Raw genomic sequence first — 22,558 nt, 5'->3', positions numbered from 1 at the left:
TCTTGGTGTCTGCAGAGGCAGTAGGGGTGGAGGAGGAAAAACAAAGCTCTTAGCCCACATCTGTGATTGGAGAAGGAACTCACTTGCCCCCTTGGTGGTGAATTGCTGTGAAAAATCCCTCTTCTAATGTCCTTTTGGTGGACCAAGTGATGGCCAGAATATATACTTCACAAGCCAAATCCTCTAGGGGTTGATGTTTTATATACCCCATCATAACGCTGATCCTGTCACCTGTTAGCACTGTCGCTGCAGGTATCCCAGGGAGCTCAGCTGGTCTGCTGCTTCCTTCCCATATAGCCCTCCCTGGAGGGACTCCCCACCCTGTGCTGTGTTCTCCATTCTGGAGCCAGTTAGCAGCTTTTGTCTTAAGGGCATGTACATGGTAGAAAATGTTGGCCTTTCTAGTTCAAAGGTCCTTTGGGAGAAAGGTGGGAATAGGTTTGTGTTAGGCCTCTGAAAAACTTGTGGACTCTGGAAATTAGGTGTGGGAGTGCTGTCAGTCTGTCTGTCTGGGATTGAAGCAGGAAGTTCCCTTATGTCACCTTCCCGTTTCCACTTCCTGTTACCCCAGTGTATGTCCTGAGAGGTAAGAGGCCTTCTCATTTCTCTGGCCTCCAACACTCCCTGTGACCTCCTCCTCGAGTCCTTTCAGGCCTAAGGCCACCTGGCCTTCTGCCAACAGGTGCTTTGCCTTTGAATTCATTCATTCAGTTCTCCCTGGGTTATTTGGTAGAGGGAGGAGGAGAGGAGAGGTAAACCAGATGTGATCACTTCCTTCCTTCTTCAGGTACCTTCTGCTCACTGGACATCTGCCTGGCACAGCTGGAGGAGCTTGGCACCCTTAATGTGTTCCAGACGGTGTCACGCATGAGGACCCAGAGGGCCTTCAGCATCCAGACCCCTGAGCAGTACTATTTTTGCTACAAGGCCATCCTGGAGTTCGCAGAGAAGGAGGGCATGGTATCCTCTGGTCAAAACCTGCTGGCTGTGGAGGGTCAGTAACTCTCCCACGAACCTTCTACCTGCTGGCCAGCCTTCCTTAAACTACCCTGGACACCGCTGAGCCTATAGGTTGCCATCAGTTACGCTGAAGCCATGGATCAACTTCTTTCTTCTGTCTCCCGGCACACGTGTAAACACAAGGCAGCCTTTCCCTTTGGCTAGATAAATGTGGTGAAATTGCCACTAGAAAGGGCCAGCAGCAATGTGTTCTTAATTCCTAGCACCTGCTATCAAACTGTGCCTTATTAAAACCAAATTGTGGCTATTGATTTTTGCCAGGGTCCCCGAGGTAAGTGGGGAAGGAACCTCCCTCCTCCTTTCTCCCACCATTCTCTTTCTGGAGGTCACCTGTCTCCCACTTCTTCCCTTTGCTAGGATTTTATGGGGAGGTTTGATGAGCATTTGCCTTTCTCCCCAGAGAGCTTGACCAAGTTACATATTCTAGAGATCGTCCTGAGTGCCAAGCACGTTTATAAGTAGGGCGTGTATTCCAGTCCTGTCATTCTGTGTGTGTGCGTGTGTGTACTTATGTGTATGGGTCCATATGTACGTGTGTATATAATATATATTGTATGTGATAATATGATCGTATTCTATAAATACATATACACACAGATATTCCTTTGTAGAAGTTCCTGGGGCTCTGTGTTGCAGTTCAGGACACCTTGCTTCTTGGACCCTACTATTTATCCTGGACTAGCCTGGGTTGGTGATCATGTCTCCTGTTGTCAGGCTACAGAGTGGTGGAAGAGGACACACACACTTCTCCATGTTCCTGCCACAGGGCCCCTTCCTTAAGTAATGACTTATCTCCCTCCTATTGGAGCCACGAATGTATTAGTTTGTGGTGACACTGGGTTAGCTCAGCATGGATTTCCCTTATCTGATGATTTTTCTGCGTTTACTTGGCCAATTTGGGGAACAGACCTTCACTGTGATTCCATACTCTCTCTTTGCTTTCACTATCCCATGGATGGGAGGCGGAGGGTGGAGATGAACTCACTGAGCAGCCAGAGCCACATGCAATCGGTACGAAGTCTTAGAAGGAAGGAGGCGTAGCCCAGGTATGAGAGAGAAAAAACTACTAAGAAAATGCCTCCCTGAGAGGATGAGCTGGGGTCCTTTTTCTTTTGCTGGATGGTTCCTTTATGAAGCTTAGCCGTCTACTGAGATGCCCATCTCTTCCTGCCTGCTAGCCTGCTAGACCCTCAAACTGGGTGGGTTCTGTGTCAATAAAAAGCTTTACCCTCTGGCTGAGTGAGGTGGTCCCCTGCAATCACTGTTTGTCCCCTACCCACCCAGCCTGTCCCTGCCTGCTCCCAGCCCACTCATCCTTATGTGCTAGGGATAAATCAAGAGTCCTTAGCACTCCACATTCCCAAGAAAATCCCAGGAACTCCTAAACCTTCCCCTGTCACAGAAGATGAGGTTGGCAGCTGATGAGACCTCAATAATTTTATATTGTAATAAGCTCTTTGAATGTGTATATTCTTATTTTTTACAATCATTTCATTTTTGTATTTAATATCAATGGACTGAGGCAGATTCAGAAAATAATTGTAATGTTCATATTCAATATCTTACAGTGATACAGTTTTGTATTTACATATAAATATACCGACATGATCAAAACCCTTTTAGCTTCATCAATTTAGCAGCCTGGGACATGAGGGAGGGGGTCCAGGAGCTGGTCTGGGAGGGATGAGGGAGGCAGGGAGGGACCCAAGGCTTTAGTATCTGAGACTTAGAGTTCTGACTTGAACTCTACATTCAAGTCACCTTGAGTTCACCTTGTCTGTAAGCCATGGCCCTATATCTGGACAGAGGGACCAGCACCAGTTCAGTGCTTGAGATGTGCTAAGTGCTATGCTAGGTGCTTTTCTCCTCATTGCTTCATTCAAACCTCACAACAACTCAGTGAGATATTATCTTCTCTCCCTTCTCCTGTGCACCCCTTTCTCATTTCTATATAGATGAGGAAAGTGAGGTCCAGAGGGTTACAGTGATTTGCTCTAAAACGAGCTCAAGTTGGTCTGCTTACAAAGCCTGTGGTCTCCTCACTGCATGGAAGATGGAGATCTTGTCTTTGGAGAACAGAGGTTTGTTTAGCTGTCCTTTCAGAGTATAAATAGTTCTTAAGTTCCAGGTTGTTGTTCTTGTGCCCATGCTTCATGTAGTAGACTCGAAGCGCGACAGGGTTGGTGACTGACTCTCCTAGCTAGGACCTCCTGATGTAGGGTCCTCATGTCTGACTGACTGTCCTAGCTAGGACCTCCTGATGTAGGGTCCTCATGTCTGCAGAGTACCAAAAGGGTTGTCATTCTCCCCAGGAAACTCCCTATCTATGGATACATGGTGTTTGTGAGAAGATTTTGAGTCATTTGCATTTCTCTCTTAGAAAGAATGGAACCAGAAGCTTTGTGCATGGAAGACCACTCCCCATATCACACCTGTTGGCTGGTGTTGGCTTGCCCAGTTGGGGCAATTGTGGCTGGGAAATATTGGGGTGTTCTTAATAATAGTCATAGCAACCAATTTACTGGATGCTTACTCTATTCCAGGCACTGTTTAGAGTAATTTCTAGGTATCATCTCATTCACCCTCCACAACCTTTTGAGGTAGGTATTCACAGAAGAAAAAAATTGAGAGACAGGAATGTTAATTTGCTACAGCCAGGATCCAGACCATCTGACTCCAAAGTACCTTCTTTCAACTCTTACACTAGACTTCCTCTAAGGATCCATCTTCTGATCTGCCAATAAATTTTTATTGAGTTTCTTACTATAATCAGGAGCTCAAGTGTAGAGCAGAAGATTAATCTAGTTCCTTCTCCAGATAAGCCTCCATTCTCTTGGGAGTGCACAAACATAAGAAGTGAACAGAGATTCTTGGAAATTTGAGAAACCAGAGAGGTTAGGGGTTTAGTGGAACGTGTAAGAAATGGGATTAATGATAAAAGGCCTGGAGGAGGTAACTTTAAATTGTCATTTATTTGAAGAGGCTGTAACCCAACTGCCCTGTGAATTTAAAGTTATGCGTGAATTCCTCATTGCATATCTGAAGATTGGTGAGGTTATCTATCACTTGAGCTCCATAAAATGCTGATTCCTGGGTCCATCCAGTAGGTTGTTAGTGAGTGACAGGATGATCCAGGTTTGGGAACCACAGATTTAGTTCATGTTTCTGACTCTGTAGAGTTAACGAATTGATGTCTCCTAAATTTTCAATAAAACTCGAGGAACTCCTCCCACTGCCATTGTTTGTAGCTTTTACCAGTTTGATCCTACCTGTGTTAGGTGTTAAAGGAGGAGGGAAAGGGAAGGCAGAGACGCAACCCAGAATCTGTTTGGCAAGTCGGGGTTCTCATACAGGAGACTTACTGAACAAAGCAAGAGAAAATGTTCAGGGTCTGGGTGCAGTGGCTCACGCCTGTAATCCCAGTACTTTGGGAGGCCGAGGTGGGCAGATCACCTGAGGTCAGGAGTTCGAGACCAGCCTGACCAATATGATGAAACCCCGTCTCTACTAAAAATACAAAAATTACCTGGGTACGGTGGCTTGTGCCTGTAATCCCAGCTACTCAGGAGGCTGAAACAGGAGAATCGTTTGAATCTGAGAGGCAGAGGTTGCAGTGAGCTGAGATCATGCCATTGCACTCTAGCCTGGGCAGCAAGAGTGAAACTCCGTCTCAAAAAAAGTAAATAAATAAAAAAGAAAGACAATGTTCAGGAAAGAGGAAGACACTGTGAGCTAAAGCAGGCTTCTGCTTCTGATTTGATTGCTGTTTTTTTCACCTTTCTCTAACATTTCTATGCTATATAATTTTTCAAACATGAGAGAATCCCCATGTTCTTTTTCCCATTGCTCCCTTCATCTTGCCCATCCTTGTTGGCTAGGATGGGACTCCTGAGGTGAAGGGTGCGCCAGCATCCTCAGCCTAGGAGGCCCACCCTTGTCAGTCTTCATGTGGCAGTATGCAGGTAAATGACAGAGTAGGACTTGTTCTTGGGAGAATGGACTATTTAGCATCACAGCCCTAGGGAAATTTGGTTCCTTCCCAGAAAGGGATGCTTCTTGTCTATTGGGACAGACAGACACACATACAAAAACTTTTATAAATCAGAGACCTAGAGGGAATTGGGCCAAGAGGCACTGGCCAAGTAGAAAGGCTTCTCTAGAGTGACCCAGCTCTTTGGTGGTTGGGTTTTGGAATGGTATATATTCCATAATTTCTGATTTCTAGGTGGCCTTGGAGGCTCGGAATTTTTGAAGGAATTTTATGACTGCTACTCACTGCCTTGAAATGTTTCACCTGGCTGAGCAGTAGTTTACCCTTCTGGGACACTCAGCATGTTCCTCAGTTTACCTGGCTTTATGTTTTCAAAGTGTTTACTTCTCTTTACCAGTTGTTTGGTGGCCTTTTTTTTTTTTTTTTTTTTGAGACAGAGTTTCGCTCTTGGTGCCCAGGCTAGAGTGCAATGGCGCGATCTCGGCTCACCACAACCTCCGTCTCCCGGGTTCAAGTGATTCTTCTGCCTCAGTCTCCCGAGTAGCTGGGATTATAGGCATGCACCACCATACCTAATTTTGTATTTTTAGTAGAGACGGGGTTTCTCTGTGTTGGTCAGGCTGGTCTCAAACTCCCAACCTTGGGTGATCTGCCTGCCTTGGCCTCCCAAGGTGCTCAACCCAACCCAAGTCCTAGGTTCCCTCTGTAAAAGAAGGGGCTACACCAGATGATCCTACCATGGGTCCTCTGACTGTAAGGGTCCAGTGCTTTGTTGGACAGTGCAAACACCCATAGAGGAGCTATTAGGCCCTTACTTGGGTTGAGTTAGCTCCCACTGGCACTCCCCACTTTTTTTTTTTTTTTTCAGAGACAGAGTCTCGCTCTGTTGCCTAGGTTAGAGTGTAGTGGCATGATCATGGCTCACTGCAGTCTCAACATCTGGGCTCAAGCAGGAACTCTGCCTTTTTTTTTTCTCTCTCTCTCGAGACAGGATCTCACTGTTGCCCAAGCTGGTCTCGAACTCCCAGTGTCAAGCGATCCTCCTGCCTCAGCCTCCCAAAATGAGAGGATTACAGGCATGGGCCACCATACCCAGCCTCCCCAGTTTTAGTGTGTTTTCAGAGTCTCTTCTTTCAAGCTGCTGCTACTCCCCTAGCTTCCCTCAGTTCTCTTCCCCCTTGGCCTTCTAATTGGAGGAAAAGCAGGTCAGGTCCCTGTCATCTCCAAGACCAGCCTATAGGCCTTTAAAGTTTCCCTGTTTCTTAATGTGGGGTCTACAGGGTGACTCAGGCAAAGCACGAACTGACCAAGGGTCCCAGAGCTGCCAACCGAGTCCTTAGATTTCTCTCTGGCCTTGGTTACTACCCACAAACCACTGTGAGCCTACCAAGGGCAGGAGTGGAAGTGCCCATCAGCCTGGGAACCATCTTTTTCTGTTAGGAGGTATCTGCCCTGTAGTTCCCTTTATACGACACTTGTGAATATCAAGTGTTTTGGACTGTACTGCTTATAATTGGCTACAGAGAAGACTGGGGTCTTCTCCACAAATAGAAATCTAGCACTTTTACTTGGAGATGTTTTCTTGGGGAAAAAAAAATCTAGAACTTTGAAACTTGGTACAATGTTTAAATCTCCCTTCTTCACCTTGCTTGTCATAAAATCCTCCTGTTTGAGCTAAATGTGGGCTGCTGAAGTCTTAAATACCCATATTTTTCAGGCTAAGGCCATGGTGGACATAGCTAACTCCACTAGAATCCTGGCTGGGGGTGTTGGATGGCGATACTATAGTGCTTTCAGCAATTGAGGGGAATATGTTCCAGGCTCATGTCCGTCTCCCCTCCCCGCACATTATAATCTGGCTCCTTCTCTAATGCTGCTGTTTGTCTTAAAGCCTTAAGACTGGCCAGACGTGCACCTGAGTAAGTCGGCCATTTTATCTGGGGGCTCGCTCTTGACTTTTAATGAATTTTCTTCTGTGAAAAAATGAATTTTTAATAAAAAAATTTTCTGTGGCCAGCATCCAGTGGAAGTCTGGAGTCTGATGTTCAGGGCAGATACTGGTCTGGAGATCGTCAATTTAGGACTTAGTTAGACAGAAGCAATGAGCCTTGAAGTGAGAATGAGGAAGGCAAGAGAGGAGATACCTTTGGATGTCACCAACATTTAGGTAATGGGTGGAGGAAGAAAAGCTGCTGAAGGATACTAATGAACAGGCAGAGGTAACTGAGCACAAAGCCAGGCTGCTCTGTCACAAGCTGCTGAGAGGTAGGTAGTGGCCGGGACGAATGAACAAGATCTGAAATGTGGGTTCATTAGAAGTCTTCGAAGGGACTATGTGGCTGTCAGGGAGGCTGCATGAGAGAGATGTGAAGGAATTGACTGCAGTGCTCAGGCTGTCCTCACTTAAACCAAAACAAGGCCCACCTTGATCTCTTATATATTAGGCTTCTGAATAAGATTTTCTTTGAACAAAGGACCTTGCTGGCTGGGTGCAGTGGCTCAGGCCTGTAATCCCAGCGATTTGGGAGACTGAAGTGGGAGGATCACTTGAGGCTGGGAGTTTCAGACCGACCTGAGCAACATGGCAAAACCCCGTCTCTAAAAAAATAAATAAAAATAAAAAATTTTCATATGGCAAGCTATTCTATTTTTAAAAAGCAGTAATAAAGGAACTTATTGCTTTAAAAAAAAAAAAAAAAAAAAAAAGCCAGGCCAGGTGTGGTGGCTCACGCCTGTAATCCCAGCACCTTGGGAGGCCAAGGCAGGCGGATCACCCGAGGTCGGGAGTTTGAGACCAGCCTGACCAACACAGAGAAACCCCGTCTCTACTAAAAATACAAAATTAGTCAGGGAGGGTGGTGCATGCCTATAATCCCAGCTACTCGGGAGACTGAGGCAGAAGAATCACTTGAACCCGGGAGATGGAGGTTGCGGTGAGCCAAGATCGTGCCATTGCACTCCAGCCTGGGCACCAAGAGCGAAACTCTGTCTCAAAAAAAAAAAAAAAAAAACAGGCCACCAAACAACTGGTAAAGAGAAGTAAACACTTTGAAAACATAAAGCCAGGTAAACTGAGGAACATGCTGAGTGTCCCAGAAGGGTAAACTACTGCTCAGCCAGGTGAAACATTTCAAGGCAGTGAGTAGCAGTCATAAAATTCCTTCAAAAATTCCGAGCTTCCAAGGCCACCTAGAAATCAGAAATTACGGAATATATGCCATCTAAACCTGGTTGCAAGAAAAATGGAGTTTCTTCACATCATGGGATTATTTGGCCCTCTAGGCCTGCTGGCAGGGCTCATTGCTCAAATGGACTTTGCATTTGAATGGCCAGGAGAAGAGGGAAGTAGGGATGAGATAAAGGAGGGGAAAAAAGGTAGAAGAACTCTTGACTGAATGCTAGGGATACTTAATTTTTTTTTTTTAAGACAGAGTCTTGCTCTGTCACCCAGGCTGGAATGCAGTGGTGGCATCTTGGCTCACTGCAACCTCTGGCTCCCCGGCTCAAGTGATTCTCCTGCCTCAGCCTCCCAAGTAGCTGGGATTACAGGTGTGTGCCACCATGCCCGGCTAATTTTTTGTATTTTTAGTAGAGACGGGGGTTTCACAGTGTTAGCCAGGATAGTCTTGATCTCCTGACCTCCTGAACCAAAGTGTTGGGGTTATAGGTGTGAGCCACCACGCCTGGCAGGCACACTTAATTTTAAATCTCACATCTTCCCACTGAAGTAGGTATTCTGATTCTTAGATTACAGATAAAGAAACTGAAAAGATAAATGATTTGCCAAAATCATCTTGCCTTGAACCTAGAAGATGCTTTGGGTTGTGGGAGCCAGCCTCATATCCTCCTTACCTGGATATTACTGAGAGAATTAGCCCTCAGAGATTGTGTCGACAGGGTGCTGGCACTGATATCCTTGGCAGAGTCACTGGAATGCAGGCCCTAAATGTCTCTTAATCACCACCTACCATAAGTGCCCTAAAGAACTTTGAATGAGTCCTTTTTGTGAATGAGAGAGGGTGTATGTGCGACGCCTGTGAGATTGAGGGTGTCAGGAGGTGTGACAGATTTGAGTTTATGTGTTGTGAGTTTAGGTCTTTTGTGTATGTATGTATGTGCATCAGACAAATGTTGCTTTTCTGGATAATTTTCTGGAAAAGGCCAGAAATCATTTAGAATTGTCTGAGGATAAACTGATCTTTAAGTTAGAGAGGTGAGGAGTGTGGAACAACAGAAGAATCAGGCTGTTTTTCTCCGGGCCCCAACCTGGGTCACCAGCTGGAGTGCACAAAGACAGCATGTGGGAGTGGAGGTAAAGCTCAGGCTTTGGACCTAGACTTCCCTTAGCTATTTGACTTGAGCAAGTCACTCTACTGCTGTTGGCCTCAGTTTGCTCATCTATAACTAAGGATAATAATCCCTAACTCACAAACTCTACAAGAATTTGTTGTTGTTGTTTGAGACAGGGTCTCGCTCTGTCTCCCAGGCTTGAGTGCAGTGGTGTGATTACAGCTAAGAGCAGTCTTAATCTCCCAGACTCAGGTGAACTTCCTGCCTCAGCCTCTTGAGTAGCTGGGACCACAGGGACATGCCACCATGCCCAACTAAATTTGTTTTTAGTTTTTGTAGAGACAGTCTCACTGTGTTCCCCAGGCTGGTCTATGAGACTTTTCACATAAAAGGGGCCTCCAGGAAACAGAACCTGACCTACCAATGTGATTTCTCCTAGGAGGGCCCTTACCCAAGTCCACTTAATTTTATTTTGTTATTATCATTATTATTTTTACCTATACCAGTTGGTTCACAAAGTCCACTTAGTTTTGTCTTCACTGATAGGGTAGTGGTGGGAGTAGCATGGATGCAACCCCTCAGTGCAGCTGGCAGCTGGAGGGACAATGTCACCAAATCAAGGATTCTCTTTTCCAAAGAATGTGGGATTTGCTCTGCTGTCCAGGTGTCAACATACTGAGTCAGAAACCATCACTGGACCCTTCCAAAGGGCCCCATGTACCTGACTACAGTGAGCTCTGGGGCTCAGAGGTGAATCATAGTGTCTGTCCTCAAGAAACTCAGTCTGCCAAGTGTTCAGAAGGAGGTCCCCACCAGTGTGGCACACATAGGACCATGGGCAGTGTCAGCAAAGCCTGGTTCTCTGAGTGGCGGTAACTGTTCCAGTTGTAAATCCTCCATGAGTAACTGCATCCATAGCACACATGCTACCTAGTATCACTGTCAAATGCTGGGTCTTTGGCTTCCACAGCAGCTCAGAACCTTACCAGGTGATAAAGCACACTTTATCATCACATTTGATCCTCATAACAGGGCAAGGATTGCTATGTTATCCTCTTAATATAGGAGAGGAAGCTGATCCACAGATAAGAAGGGACCAAGTGGGAACCAGGGGACTCAACTTCCAGACTAGTTCTTTCTGCTTCACCACCAATCTGCCTCATCTCACTTTGACACAGTATCTGTTATGCCTTCAGCCAGAGCCCGTTCAGAAATTAAGAAGTAGAGCAGGAATGAATTTGAGATGGGGATCCAGACATCAGGGGATTCTTTTTTTTTTTTTCTTTTTTTTTTTTTTTTTTTTTTTGAGATGGAGTCTCGCTCTGTCGCCCAGGCTGGAGTGCAGTGGCCAGATCTCAGCTCACTGCAAGCTCCGCCTCCCGGGTTCACGCCATTCTCCTGCCTCGGCCTCCTGAGTAGCTGAGACTACAGGTGCCCGCCACCTCGCTGCCACCTCGCCCGGCTAGTTTTTTTGTGTTTTTTAGTAGAGACGGGGTTTCACCGTGTTAGCCAGGATGGTCTCGATCTCCTGACCTCGTGATCCGCCCGTCTCTGCCTCCCAAAGTGCTGGGATTACAGGCTTGAGCCACCGTGCCCGGCCTTTTTTTTCTTTTTTTTGAGATGGAGTTTCACTCTTCCCCGCCCAGGCTGGAGTGAGGTGGCGCAATCTCGGCTCATTGCAACTTCTGCCTCCTGGGTTCAAGTGATTCTCCGGCCTCTGCCTCCTGAGTAGCTGGGATTATAGGCGCCCACCACCATGCCCAGCTAATTTTTCTATTTTTAGTAGAGATGGGGTTTTGCCATGTTGGCCAGACTGGTCTTGGACTTCTGACCTCAGGTGATCCAACCACCTGGGCCTCCCAAAGTGCTAGGATTACAGGTGTGAGGCACTGCACCCGGCTGGGTTCTTTTTGAGACTCTGTCTCAAAAAAAACTCTCAAAGAGTTTCGTTCTTTCGCCCAGGCTGGAGTGAAGTGGCATGATTAGGCTCACTGCAACCTCCGCCTCCCAGGTTCAAACAATTCTCCTGCCTCAGCCTCCCAAGTAGCTGGGACTGTAGGCATGCTGCCACCACGGATAGCTAATTTTTTTTTTTTTTTTTTTTGAGACAGGGTTTTGCTCTTGTCACCCAAGCTGGAGTGCAGGTGTGATCTCGGCTTACTGCAACTTCCACCTCCCGGGTTCAAGCGATTCTCCTGCCTCAGCCTCCCAAGTAGCTGGGACTGTAGGCATATGCCACCATGCACAGCTAATTTTTTTTTTTTTTTGAGATGGAGTTTAGCTTTTATCGCCAAGGCTGGAGTGCAGTGGCGCGATCTCGGCTCACTCAGTTCAAGTGATTCTCCTGCCTCAGCCTCCTGAGTAACTGGGATTACAGGCGCCTACCACCACACTTGGCTAATTTTTTTAAATTTTTAGTAGAGACAGGGTTTCTTCATGTTGGCCAGGCTGGTCTTGAACTCCTGGCCTCAGGTGATCTGCCTTCAGGTGATCCTGACCTCAGGTGATTGGCGTCCCAAAGTCCTGGGACTACAGGCATGAGCCACAGCACCTAGCCCACGCACAGCTAATTGTTAAATATTTTGTAGAGACAGGGTCTTGCTATGTTGTCCAGCTGGGATGTCTGTTCTGAAGAAAAACTTGGTCCTCACCCTAGGGAGGATGAACCTTGACCTCCATGGATCTGCCAGGGTGGGCCTCCTGCTGAACACATAGTCCTTATCTCCTGGCTTTTCCTTCTCCATACTTTTTGCCCAATAATTCAATCGACTGAGCTACTGCCCACATTCCAGTCTCCAGACTCCACTTGGGGTGACCCACTGCCCTTCCAAAATCGGTTCTTCCCACCTACCCTGTCTCCTCAGTGGCAAGCTTCCCCCACTTGGATCCTATGTAAGGTGTTTAGAGTCTTTCTATTCCAATTTCCACCCCTATTTCACGAGGAAACTGAGGCTCAGAGGGAGGAAGAGACTTGCCTAAGACTATAACACCAGTCACTCACCATGCTAAGTGTAGAACCCAGATTACCTAACTAGTAGCCTCAAGCTCTATCAACTCTTCACACAGCAGGCCACAGGCTACTACCCACACTGAATCATTCACCCACTCCCCTTGAGTTTTTCTCAAATACAGGCTCTCCTTCAATATTCTTCTCATGGGCTGGGTGCAGTGGCTCATGCCTGTAATCTCAGCACTTTGGGAGGCCGAGGCGAGTGGATCACAAGGTCAGGAGTTGGAGACCAACCTGGCCAACATAGTGAAACTCTGTCTCTACTAAAAATACAAAAATTAGCCGGATGTGGTGGCACACGCCTGTAGCCTGTAGTCCCAGCTACTCTGGAGGCTGAGGCAGGAGAACCACTTGAACTTGGGAGGCGGAGGTTGCAGTGAGCTGAGACCACACCATTGCACTCCAGCCTGGGTGACAGAGTAAGACTTCGTCTCAAAAAAAAAAAAAAAAAATTCTTCTCACCCACGGTCACTGTTCTGGTCAATCCTGCTTACGTGTCTTCTGAATTACTGGGATAGATTTCTCAATAATTTCCTAACCGGCAGCAGGCCCTCATTCTGCCCAATGGACGCCAAGGTCCTTCACATTCTGCACACCCCACCTTAGCCACATTAACTTCCTTTCCTCAATGCCTCAACAAACAGGTTTGGTTTTTTTTTTTTTTCCCCACATTGTGTGCCCTGGCTCTAGGCTCAGCTCTCTGCAATACAGACATGTGGGGTAGCTTCTGTCCCTAGAAACTCCTTTTGGTTGAAAGTTATGATAAATAAAGCAAATGATGCAAGGAAGGATCTGAGTCAAAGCTTTGACTTGAGGGCTGCTGAAGGTGGGGAAAGCTTTGGGATTGGGTGGCTTTGATAGAGAAAGTAAGCCTTCTCTTCCCTCGGCTATTCCTTCCACAAGAGACACTTCTGTAGTCTCCAAATACAGTAATACAACAGCCTCTGGGCCTCCCCTTGCTGCCTATAGACACTTCTCTCTCAGTGCATCGTCAGAACCCATCTTTCTGCCAGGGTGCCAAACATCTTACACTATAGTTCTGGGCCTGTGGGCCTCGTGACCGTGCTGCCTGCACATTCTGCTGTGCACATCCAAGAATTTTACCCAATTAAAAGTCTTAAACTGTTTGTTCCATCTCCCCACCCCCACTTTTTAAAATTACTACAGTCACATATGAAGGTGTTTTTGCATTTACCCCTTTGTGTCCTTTGCTGAAAATGACCTGCCACTCCACTTCTGCTGGATGAAATCTTTAAGACCCAACTTGAATGCCACCTCCTCCATGAAACCTTTCCCAATTTTCCTTCAGCGAGAAGGAATCTCTCTTCTCTGAGCTCCTATTTACATACAAACTCCTATTTTCATACACATTCCTGCCTTGACTTAGTTCTTTACGTAGAATCTCCTCGGCTGAATCTGGAGCCCTTGGAGGAGTAGAGTAAGCATGTCATCCAGTCTGTATTTGCACCCAGCAGCAGGTACGGTATGAATGTCTGCCTCACCCACAGTAGGTGCTCAGACAAGTGCCTGTTGCCCGCGGACGCAGAGCTTCCCGTTTGCATCACTCATTTTTAGGCGCCTAACAGAGCGGACCGAACACGGTTAGGTCACACAGCCAGAGGGGTCTGCCCACTCCAGCCAGTGGCCAGGGTGCTCCTACCTTCCTCTTCTACCTAGTTCCAAATGGGTTGTGTGTGTGAAGGAAGTTGGGGCCGGGTAGCCCCGCTGGCTCCTCCTCCGCGTCCACCCAGCGGATCTCCGAGTCCCAGAAGGCCTCCCTCCAGTCCGAGGACCTCAAGAAACTTGAGTCGGCGGAGAGGGAGCTATAAGGGCCTCTACCACGGATGCGTCTCCCACTCGCGTTTAGTTCAATTAATTTATTTATATTTTTTGGAAGGAGGGGGCGTTCAATGAAGGGGAAGAGGCGGGGCGAAGGGCGGAGGCGGGCCCAGGGTGACTGACGTGAGCGCCGGGGAGCCAATAGCCCATGGGGGGCGTTCCCCCCATTCAGGACTCCTCGCCTGGCTCGGAAGGTATGTTAAACAGCTGCTTTTAATTTGGTCCCCCCAATCTCAGGCGTTTGGGGGGTTAGTCCGCCGGCCGCTCGGTCTGGCCGGCCCGACGTGGTGTGGGCCCCGTGGGCCCTGGGACCGAGCTGAGGGGAGGCTCGGAGTTCCGCGGCCGAGGTAGGCGAGGGACAGGCCAGGAAGGAGAGCTCTTGGCGCCGCCCGCTCGCCAGTGTGTGTGTTTCCCAGCCGGGCCGGAGCCGTGGGGAGGGGGTGGGCCCGGCCTGGGGTCGTCCCTGCGCCGGCCGTGTTGCCTAGTTTATCTCACCGAGCAGTCCGTTTCGGTAGGTTTTGGCGGCGGACTGGAGAAGGGGCGGGCAGGAGACCCCCAGTTCCTGTTGTGCCGTTTTTTAAAAAAGAAAAATATTAGAAAGAAAAGGGAGATTCCGCACACCGACTAGAACCGGGCCAGAGCTGCGGCGTGCGGGCTCGGCAGGGGGCGGCGGCTCGAGCATGGTCGGCGGGGCCCACTGAGCTCGCGGAGCCCGGAGTTGCTCGAGAGCTGGAGTTAGCGAGCGAGCCGGGGCCCGCGGCTTTCCTGGCTACCCACGCTGGACAAGGGCGGCAGCCGCCTCGAGGGTTTTGTTTCTGCCTGCAAACTTGGAGGGGGCGGTGGGCGCGCTCCGGAGAGGCGCGGGCACTGTAGGCCCGCGGTTGTTATGGACTCTGGGGGCGGGGGCAACACTGGACTTGCGGGAGGGGCGGCCGGGGGCGGGAGAGGCCACCGGAAAGATCCCCTGCGTCTCGCCGCTAGCCCCGCGAGCTGCCGGGTTTCCAAACTCCCTGGCCTTGGCGGTCGAGTCGGCATTTGGTGCCGGCACCCGGCAGGCCACGAGCCGGCAACGAGCTCGCACCGGTGGTACGGAAAACCCCCAGGAACTCGGCGGCTTCGCCCCGCGGTCCCGGCTGATCCCCTTGCAAACATGGAGCTGCCTGCTTCCCCGCCCACCCCAAGGCGGCGGCGGCGACTGCTGCTCTCTTCCCCTCCCCCGGCCGTGCCGCCGCCGGGCTCCCCCTTCCTGCGAGATGCCGCTGCGGACCGCTCGGCGCGGATGGGGCGGGGGCGAGGGCGCGGGCGTGTGCGCGCCCACGAGGGGGTGGCCTGAAAGGGGCAGTGAAGGTCGGAAACTGGGAAAACAGTCTCCACGCTCGGAATCGGGAAAAGGAAATGCATCAGCGGGCGGGGAGGGGCGCGAGGGGCGCGCCTGTCAGCCGGGATGGCGGGCGGGTAGGCGGGGCGCCGGCGGGAACCGTCCCGGCCGGGCGGGGCGACGCCGGGAGAGGCGGCGCAGGGGCCCAGTCCACCGAGCGCCGGGCGGCACCTGCCTGCACTCCTCGGCCCAGACTGTTTACTATCTACTCCGCTGGCGGCTTGTGCAACCCGCCTGGAGGGGAGCTGAGGGGCGGGCCCGTTTCCTCTCTCCCACCCACCTCGGGCTCGCCCGGAGGCCCCGCCTTCTCTTGTCTTCCACTGGCTGGACGAGACTCCCTTTTTTTCCCCTTTTCGGATGTGGATTGGATGACATTCTCCCGAGCTCCGCCTATCGGGAGGCCGGGCTGGAGTTTAAGTTGCTAGGATTTTTTTTCCGCGGAGGGAGGAGGGAGGGTTCTTGCGGCTGACGCGAGGCGCAAGGTCCCGCCCCCGCCTCGGATTGGTGGGACTGGTAGCCCGGCCTCCTCCGGCGGAGAGAGCTCGGAGGGGGAAGTCCAGCCTTGTTCCCCGCCTCCCTCCTTCGCTCTTGAGCGCGCTCCGCACATGTGTGAGGCCCGCCTAGCTCCTTCGAACTGCCCTCCCGCCCGGAAGTCCTAGGCTCGGCGCCCTTGGCGAGGGGGGCGGGGAGAGCCGAGAAGCCACACAAAGGTTCCACCGAGGCTGGAGACCTGGTAGCCTTCGGGGTGAAGCCAGGGGATTACAGTGCGGAGTGGATTTCGGGAGCAAAGCTTCGTAGGTTCTGCAGGGCAAATGAGATCTGCCCTTCGGGGCCGGGGCCAAGTACTAAAGTTCTAACCCTGTCGCTTGGCTATTTCCGCGCCCTTTGACTTCCCTGAGCTTAAGCTCGAGAACTCTGCAGACGCTGGAAGTGTTTGTTCTTCCCTAGGCATGGTAGCAGCTGTCCTTAGTTGGCTGTATCCGAGACTCTGCCAACCTAGTGCCCTGCCCTCGGGCCCTTAGGCAAGATCCAGCGCAGGTGGTACCCTGTGTTCACGGGAAGTGGTGGGCAGCCTAATGCTGGCTTGGGTTCTGAGTAGTTCTTGATACCATGGTGGGAATGCCCTGTGCCACTCAGTCTAGTGGTGGAAGGCAGCGCAAAGTTAAAAGTAGCCTTGGGTCAGTTCTGCTGGAGTGCCGCTTCCTCCTAACCTGGGAGCAGTTTGGCCCGGGGGTCGCTTTGTTGGTCTGACTTACTTTTAGACCTCTGTCCTGGGGCAAGGTTTCGCTACTGGCGAGGCTGCTCCCACCTGTCGGCTACCCTTGGAGTTCGCAATTCGCTGCTGTGGTTTCGCGGCTCGAAGCCATCGTTGGAGTGAGGCCCACCTGCTGCCAGAGCTCTTTCCTGGCCGTTTCCGCTGGATTGCAGAGGGAGGACAGAGTTGGACCTAGGAGTGGGTTCCCTGGGCCTGTCCCTTGGGGTCTTAGCTCTCCAGGAGGAGGATTCTACTTCTTCGGGAGAGCGGTAACAACGTAATCCCGTCCCCTCCTGGCGCCGAGAGAGCGCCCCACAAAGTAAGGTCAGCGTCAGGCCCACGCCCTATTTGGTGAATAAATAAAAGCAAACTAGGAATTGAAAGCACTTTGTCTCACTGTGCGTTCGAGGCACTGTTACCTACACAGAGAGGGCACAGGGACCATTAACACTCCTGGCTAAGGAGAAGGTGAACAGCCGTTATGTCCCCAACTACGGAAGTTTTATCCTTTCTCTGAGTGTGGCATGTTCCCAAGGTTAATTTATGCTGTGGCCTGTTTTGGTCCTTTTCTCTCCTTTCTCAGTTCTGAGGATGCCTACAGATCCACCCGGGAGATCGTGAGTACCTTGTGCCTCACGCTCCGCCTTCCGGAGGCTTGCCAGGGCGGTGGCTGTTAGGGCCCGCCTCTCTTGTGGTTATCTCCGCCCTCTTAGGACTGCACATTCAGCTCTAGGGAGTGCGCTGGCAACCCTTGGGGTTATGGGTTATTTCTCCGCCTAGGTCTCCAGACCTTAGTTCTGTACTCTACTTGACTGAAAGGAGTTGCCAGCTGCTCCGGATATTTGTGTTTACAAGGACGCAGTGTGTAGAATGTAAACTGCAAAGATAACTGGATAGGGAGGATGAGTTCGCATTCTCATTTTTTTTGTAAGAGAGTCCTCCGGGGTGGACTGCCTTTCCTTCAAATCCTAGGATGTGGAGTGTCCGCTGATGAGCTCCGCTCCCCCTTCTGTCTCGGGCCCTGGAACTCCGAGCTTCAGTCTCTAGTGTAAACATTCCACAAAAGGACTGCTAAGGTTCAGCCTCCTCGCGCAGAGCGGAATTAAGTTCCTTCCTAGACGGGCGCCCTGGCCAATGGAGGGTCCTACCAGTGCCAAGATATCCAATCCAACTCTTGGGGCGGGGCCTGGCCCGGCAGTGCGGTAGGCGGAGCCTGTTTCACTTACAGACATTTTACCCCACATCGGTTACTTACCTTACTGGGGCGGTGGGAGAGCCAGGGGTAGCCTTCCAATGCGATGACCGGCGGAGGCGGGAGCCAACTTGTTAGGCCTGTGGCTGAGACGCTGCGGGGCGGGTTATGTGGTGTCCTCCAATGAGACAGGAAGAGCTTTCCGGCTTCCTCCAATAGCGTTGTGGCTCGGGGGTGGGCTTCAGCAGTCTGTCTCCAATAGGCGGGGTTGAGTTAGGGAAGCTCCCCGCCAATAGGGGCGTGGAGAAGGTGAGCGGCTCCCCCTCCCTCCCAGTCGAGGGGGAAGGGGCGGGAAGTCATAAGGCAGGGCTCGGTGATTGGCTCAGTCTTTGACGGGCGGGTATTGCGTCCTGTGTTGGAACGAAGCTGAGTCTTCCCCCTGCGGGGCGGGGTCGGGGGAGTGGGCGGGATTTCCCGGGTAACAGAGAAGCGGCCGCGGCGGTAGAGGCGGCGGAGACGGTTTCTCCATCTTCCCCCCTCCCCTTCCCCCCTCGGAGTTTCCCTCCCTCCCTCCCTCCCTCCTTCCCAGTCTGGGCACCGGGGCCTGTGACCGCTTCGTTAGCGGAGAGGTAGCTGGCAGTCCGCTTCGGCGGGCCTGTGCCCCGCGCCGTTCTCAGGGCCTCCCTGCTGAGCTCGCGGCTCACGCCGAGAGGGACACGCAGTGACGAGCGGCCGAAGCAGCTTTGCGGTGAGAGCACGCTGGGCCGGGGGCCGGGCGGGAGCCTAGTGGCGGGTAACGCCGGACTCGAGGGTGTGTATTTTTAGGGGGGGCTGACCTCCTCGGCTTCCCGTAGAGCAGACGGGCGGGAGGTGTGTGACTGTGTGAGGGGGGTGGGGGGCGGAGCAGGGTAGCTCTCCTCGCGGGAGGGGGAGGAGAGCGTAGTCCCGGTGCGCGCGGAGGGGGGCGGGCTCTCGCGCCGCCGCTCAGAGGCGGGGCCGGCGCGCGCGTGCGATTGTGGAGAAAGGGGCGGGGCCGGCTTCTCGCTGAGTGCGGTTTGCGGCCGACCACCCCCTCTCCTCCTCCTGGGGTGGGCGGGGCCTCGGGCTGGCGGCCGCGCTCTTGCCTGCTGGGGTCTGGGACGGCTAGGGGGGGTCTCCCGCGTGTAGATTCAGGGCGCGGCAGGGAGGGGGCGTGAAGTCTGAGTTCCTCCGCCTTCTCGGGATCCGGTTGGCCGGAGGGGCCGTACTGATCCGTGATGCCACTCCCCTTGGCCGTCCCCCGCCTCCCACCCCGGCCCTGGGTTTCCGCCTCCTTGGCAATGAGGCGGTGCTAGGGAAAGCCCGCTGTCGGGTCTGGCTGGGAGTCTCGCCGCCTAGGTCTGCCCCGCCTTATGTCTCCGTGGGGAGGGAGGGGCTCCCGCCGACTGAGAGCTGCGGAGGTGTCAGGACTTACTTTTGTGGCTCGGTCATGCCTTCTGCCTAGGGCACAAGGGCCCTGTGTCGGAGCTGCTTTCTCTGTTTGCTTCGTGCAGCGTGTCTGGCACCGTGCAGCTGGGAGAGTGGGAGCATGGTTACCCCCACCACCCTCCTGGTTGTATCTATTGGGGCGAAGTGCCTAAGGTCCTCTTGTAGGAGCGTGTGTGGCTGGTGCTGGAACCCTATTTCCGCGGTGGTGATGGTCGGGGAGGGGCAGGGAGTCATCAGAGACTAGAAATGTGGCGGAGAGAAAACCTTTCTGGGGTTTCCTTGATGTTCAGTTACCGTGGCTGTACGGGGCGGGGCTTCCTTTGAGCCAATGGGTGGTGGGTAGTAGACTTGGCGTCTGTTTCGGTGCGTTAGGACTTTAACCAAGTTAGCCTTGAAAAGGCAGTAGAAGCTCCTCCTCTTTACAAGGCTCAGATTTATAACAGGAAAGTTGGGATTTACATTTTAATCTCAAAACTGGTCTGTTTATAAAATAGGTTTGTTTTTTTTTTTTAAGAAAAATTCAGACTTTGAATAAAATATTCTGATATCTCTGACACTTGTAGCTTTGAATGCTTTCATTGTGCAGATGGTTCTACTATATAAACTTAGTTTCCCGGCCGGGTGCGGTGGCTCATGTCTGTAATCCCAGCACTTTGGAAGGCTGAGGCGGGCCGATCGCTTGAGGTCAGGAGTTCGAGACCAGCCAGGCTTACATGGCGAAACCCCATTTCTACTAAAAATACAAAAATTAGCTGGGCATGGTGGCAAGAGTCTGTAATCCCAGCTACTGGGGAGGCTGAGGCAGGAGAAATCACTTGAACCCGGGAGGCGAGGTTGCAGTGAGCCGAGATCGGGCCATTGCACTGTAGCCTGGGCGACAGGAGCGAAATTCCGTCTCAACAAACAAAAAAAATTTGGTTTCCCAAAGAATTTGCTATTTAGGTAACTATAGGTGAGAAGTCTTTTCTTTCTGGTTTTATGTAATTATGTTCGACCATCTAGACCACTTTCTATTTATAGTATACATAGTACAGTGTTCTTGCCCTTTATATTTCAGAGTAGGGTGAAGTTGTGGATCAGGGTAGCCTTCTATGTGACTTCTGTAGCGTTGCTCTCCAGCCTGTATTGGAGAGTCGCCTTAGGACATTTCAAATTTAACCTATAGCAGAACCACATTAGATGAAGTTTTTGCTTTCACTTGATACATTATCTTTTCCTATTGAGAGAAATTATTTCAATATTTTTCACATTTTTCATGAGAAAAATAAACATGGAACCAATGTTTATTTATGCAGTAATGTCTAAATGAGCCTCTGGTTAATTATCTGAAGTGAAATTCTAGATTTGTGCTTTGGTTAGTAGGGCCTGAGTGGTGCCCTGTGCTGTGTTTATGTGAAAAGGGTAGGTTCTATCTTCTCTGCCAAGGAAGTTGCAAAAGCAACAGCATTTTAGTTTAGCTAATGATGGCTGTAATAGATTGGTGGGGATACAAAAAATCCAGGTGTTTTTTTTTTCTGATGCCATAAACAGATAGTGGAGAACTATTGACCACTGAGGAAAATTTGGTCTACATATAGTAGTTCCCATGATTTGCAGTGCTGTATACTGGGGAACACAGAAGTGTCTTTAAGGATTCAAGTAAGAACTTGGTTTTGCTGTATTAGGAGCGGTTTCATAAATGCTTCATAATCTCCAGATAATTATTTTATATACTATAATGTTGTTCAGAGATAAATAGCTTAGAAAGATTGGCACTTCATAATTAAGAGGGTTTTAATAATTTACATACAGAGAAAGACTTTTTTTCTTTTTTAAGGAAGGAGGTGTGTAGTAATTTGACAAGATTCCTGGCAAAGTATAATTCTTTTTACATCTTCAGTGTAAGCAGACAAGACACTGGAGAGCTGTGCATGGCAGATGTTAGTACCCAGGAATTTTAATTGGAATTAAAAGGTTATGTCCATGGCATTCAGTAGTTCAGCATAGTGCTTTTCAAGACTTTCTCACTTTTCTGGGCAATTCCACCAGCCAAGAGTTTGTTAAGCTTTACTTTCTGTAGGCCTTTAAAAAAAAATATGTGGTATATGCTTTTTCAAAATACACCTTCCTTGCCCCTTGAATAATAAAAGATGATATTTATTGAGTACTTACGGTGTCACAGATACTGTGTTAGGCACTAGACTTTTTTTTTTTTTTTTTTTTTTTTTTTTTGAGACGGAGTCTTGCTCTGTCATCTGGGCTGGAGTGCTGGAGTGCAGGAGTGCACTGGTGCAATCTCAGCTCACTGCAACTTCCGCCGCCCGAGTTCAAGCGATTCTCCTGCCTCGGCCTCCACGAAGAAGAAGCTGGGGCACCACCACTCCCGGCTAATTTTTGTATTTTTAGTAGAGAAGGGTTTTACCATGTTGGTCAGGCTGGTCTCGAATTCCTGACCTCATGATCCGCCCACCTCGGCCTCCCAAAGTACTGGGATTACAGGCATGATCTACTGCACCCAGCTGCATAATGTCTTTTCTTCGCATAATGTCTTTTTTTTTTTTTTGAGACGAAGTCTCTGTCATCAGGCTGGAGTGCAGTGGCATGATCACAACTCACTGCAGTGTTGACCTTCTGGACTTAAGCGACCCTCCTACCTTAGCCTCCCAAGTAGCTGGGATTACAGGTGTGTGCCATCACACACCCGGCTAATTTTAAAAATATTTTTATAGAGATGAAGTCCTCCTATGTTGCCCAGGCTGGTCTCAAACTCTTGGGCTCAAGAGATCCTCCTGCCTCAGCCTCTCAGAGTGCTAGGATTGCAGACGTGAGCCACTGTGCCTGGTCATTGGTGGCAATTTCTAACTGATGTATTTCTTATTTGCCCCTTTTGCTTTTGTTTTCCCTACCCCCTTTTTGTCTTGTGTGCTTGTATGTTACCCGTATTTTTCAGCATGACAGTGGACCCTTCATGAGTCTTCTTGGTGTCCTCCAGGGCTAGGCTTGCTGATATATGGGCTATTGGAGGATATGCAGGTCCACATCCTTTATTTGTAGTTCTGAAATGCAAGAGTTTTTGTTTTTTGGTAAGTCTAGTTCCACACCTAATTTTGGGGCATAACCTGACCTGGGCTCTCCCG

General features: G+C 50.4%; 2 protein-coding genes and 1 long non-coding RNA gene across 6 annotated transcripts in view; 2 read left to right on the top strand and 1 right to left on the bottom strand.

Annotated features, from left to right (window-relative positions):
* Positions 1 to 7,030, top strand: part of PTPN9 (protein tyrosine phosphatase non-receptor type 9) — a 112,819-nt gene extending 105,789 nt beyond the window's left edge. For both annotated transcript variants that reach the window (XM_008015814.3, XM_073012340.1), the window contains exon 13: positions 788 to 7,030. In XM_008015814.3, coding sequence (XP_008014005.1) covers positions 788 to 1,002 — 215 coding nt within the window. In that variant the 3' untranslated portion in view covers positions 1,003 to 7,030. The remainder of the gene's footprint in view (positions 1 to 787) is intronic.
* Positions 7,031 to 14,266: 7,236 nt separating this feature from the next.
* The window catches only part of SIN3A (SIN3 transcription regulator family member A), an 89,693-nt gene continuing 81,401 nt past the window's right edge, over positions 14,267 to 22,558 (top strand). The window contains exon 1 of one of the 3 annotated variants that reach the window (XM_008015813.3): positions 14,267 to 14,344. The gene's annotated coding sequence lies outside the window, so the exon portion shown is untranslated. Of the gene's footprint in view, positions 14,498 to 18,454; positions 18,724 to 22,558 lie in introns of those variants that run through there. The other 2 variants (XM_008015812.3, XM_008015811.3) reach the window with 2 other exon arrangements.
* LOC119628086 (uncharacterized) lies at positions 14,489 to 18,132 on the bottom strand. Its single transcript, XR_012091553.1, has 3 exons — positions 18,039 to 18,132; positions 16,785 to 17,826; positions 14,489 to 14,712 (listed from the first exon to the last, which is right to left on the bottom strand). It is a non-coding gene; the product is annotated as an uncharacterized lncRNA (long non-coding RNA).

The sequence above is a fragment of the Chlorocebus sabaeus genome, chromosome 26 (genome assembly GCF_047675955.1).
Source record: "Chlorocebus sabaeus isolate Y175 chromosome 26, mChlSab1.0.hap1, whole genome shotgun sequence".
In the NCBI taxonomy this organism is placed as follows: Eukaryota; Metazoa; Chordata; class Mammalia; order Primates; family Cercopithecidae; genus Chlorocebus; species Chlorocebus sabaeus.
Note: the sequence above shows the minus strand (reverse complement) of the source record. Positions and strands in the feature narration are given on the sequence as shown.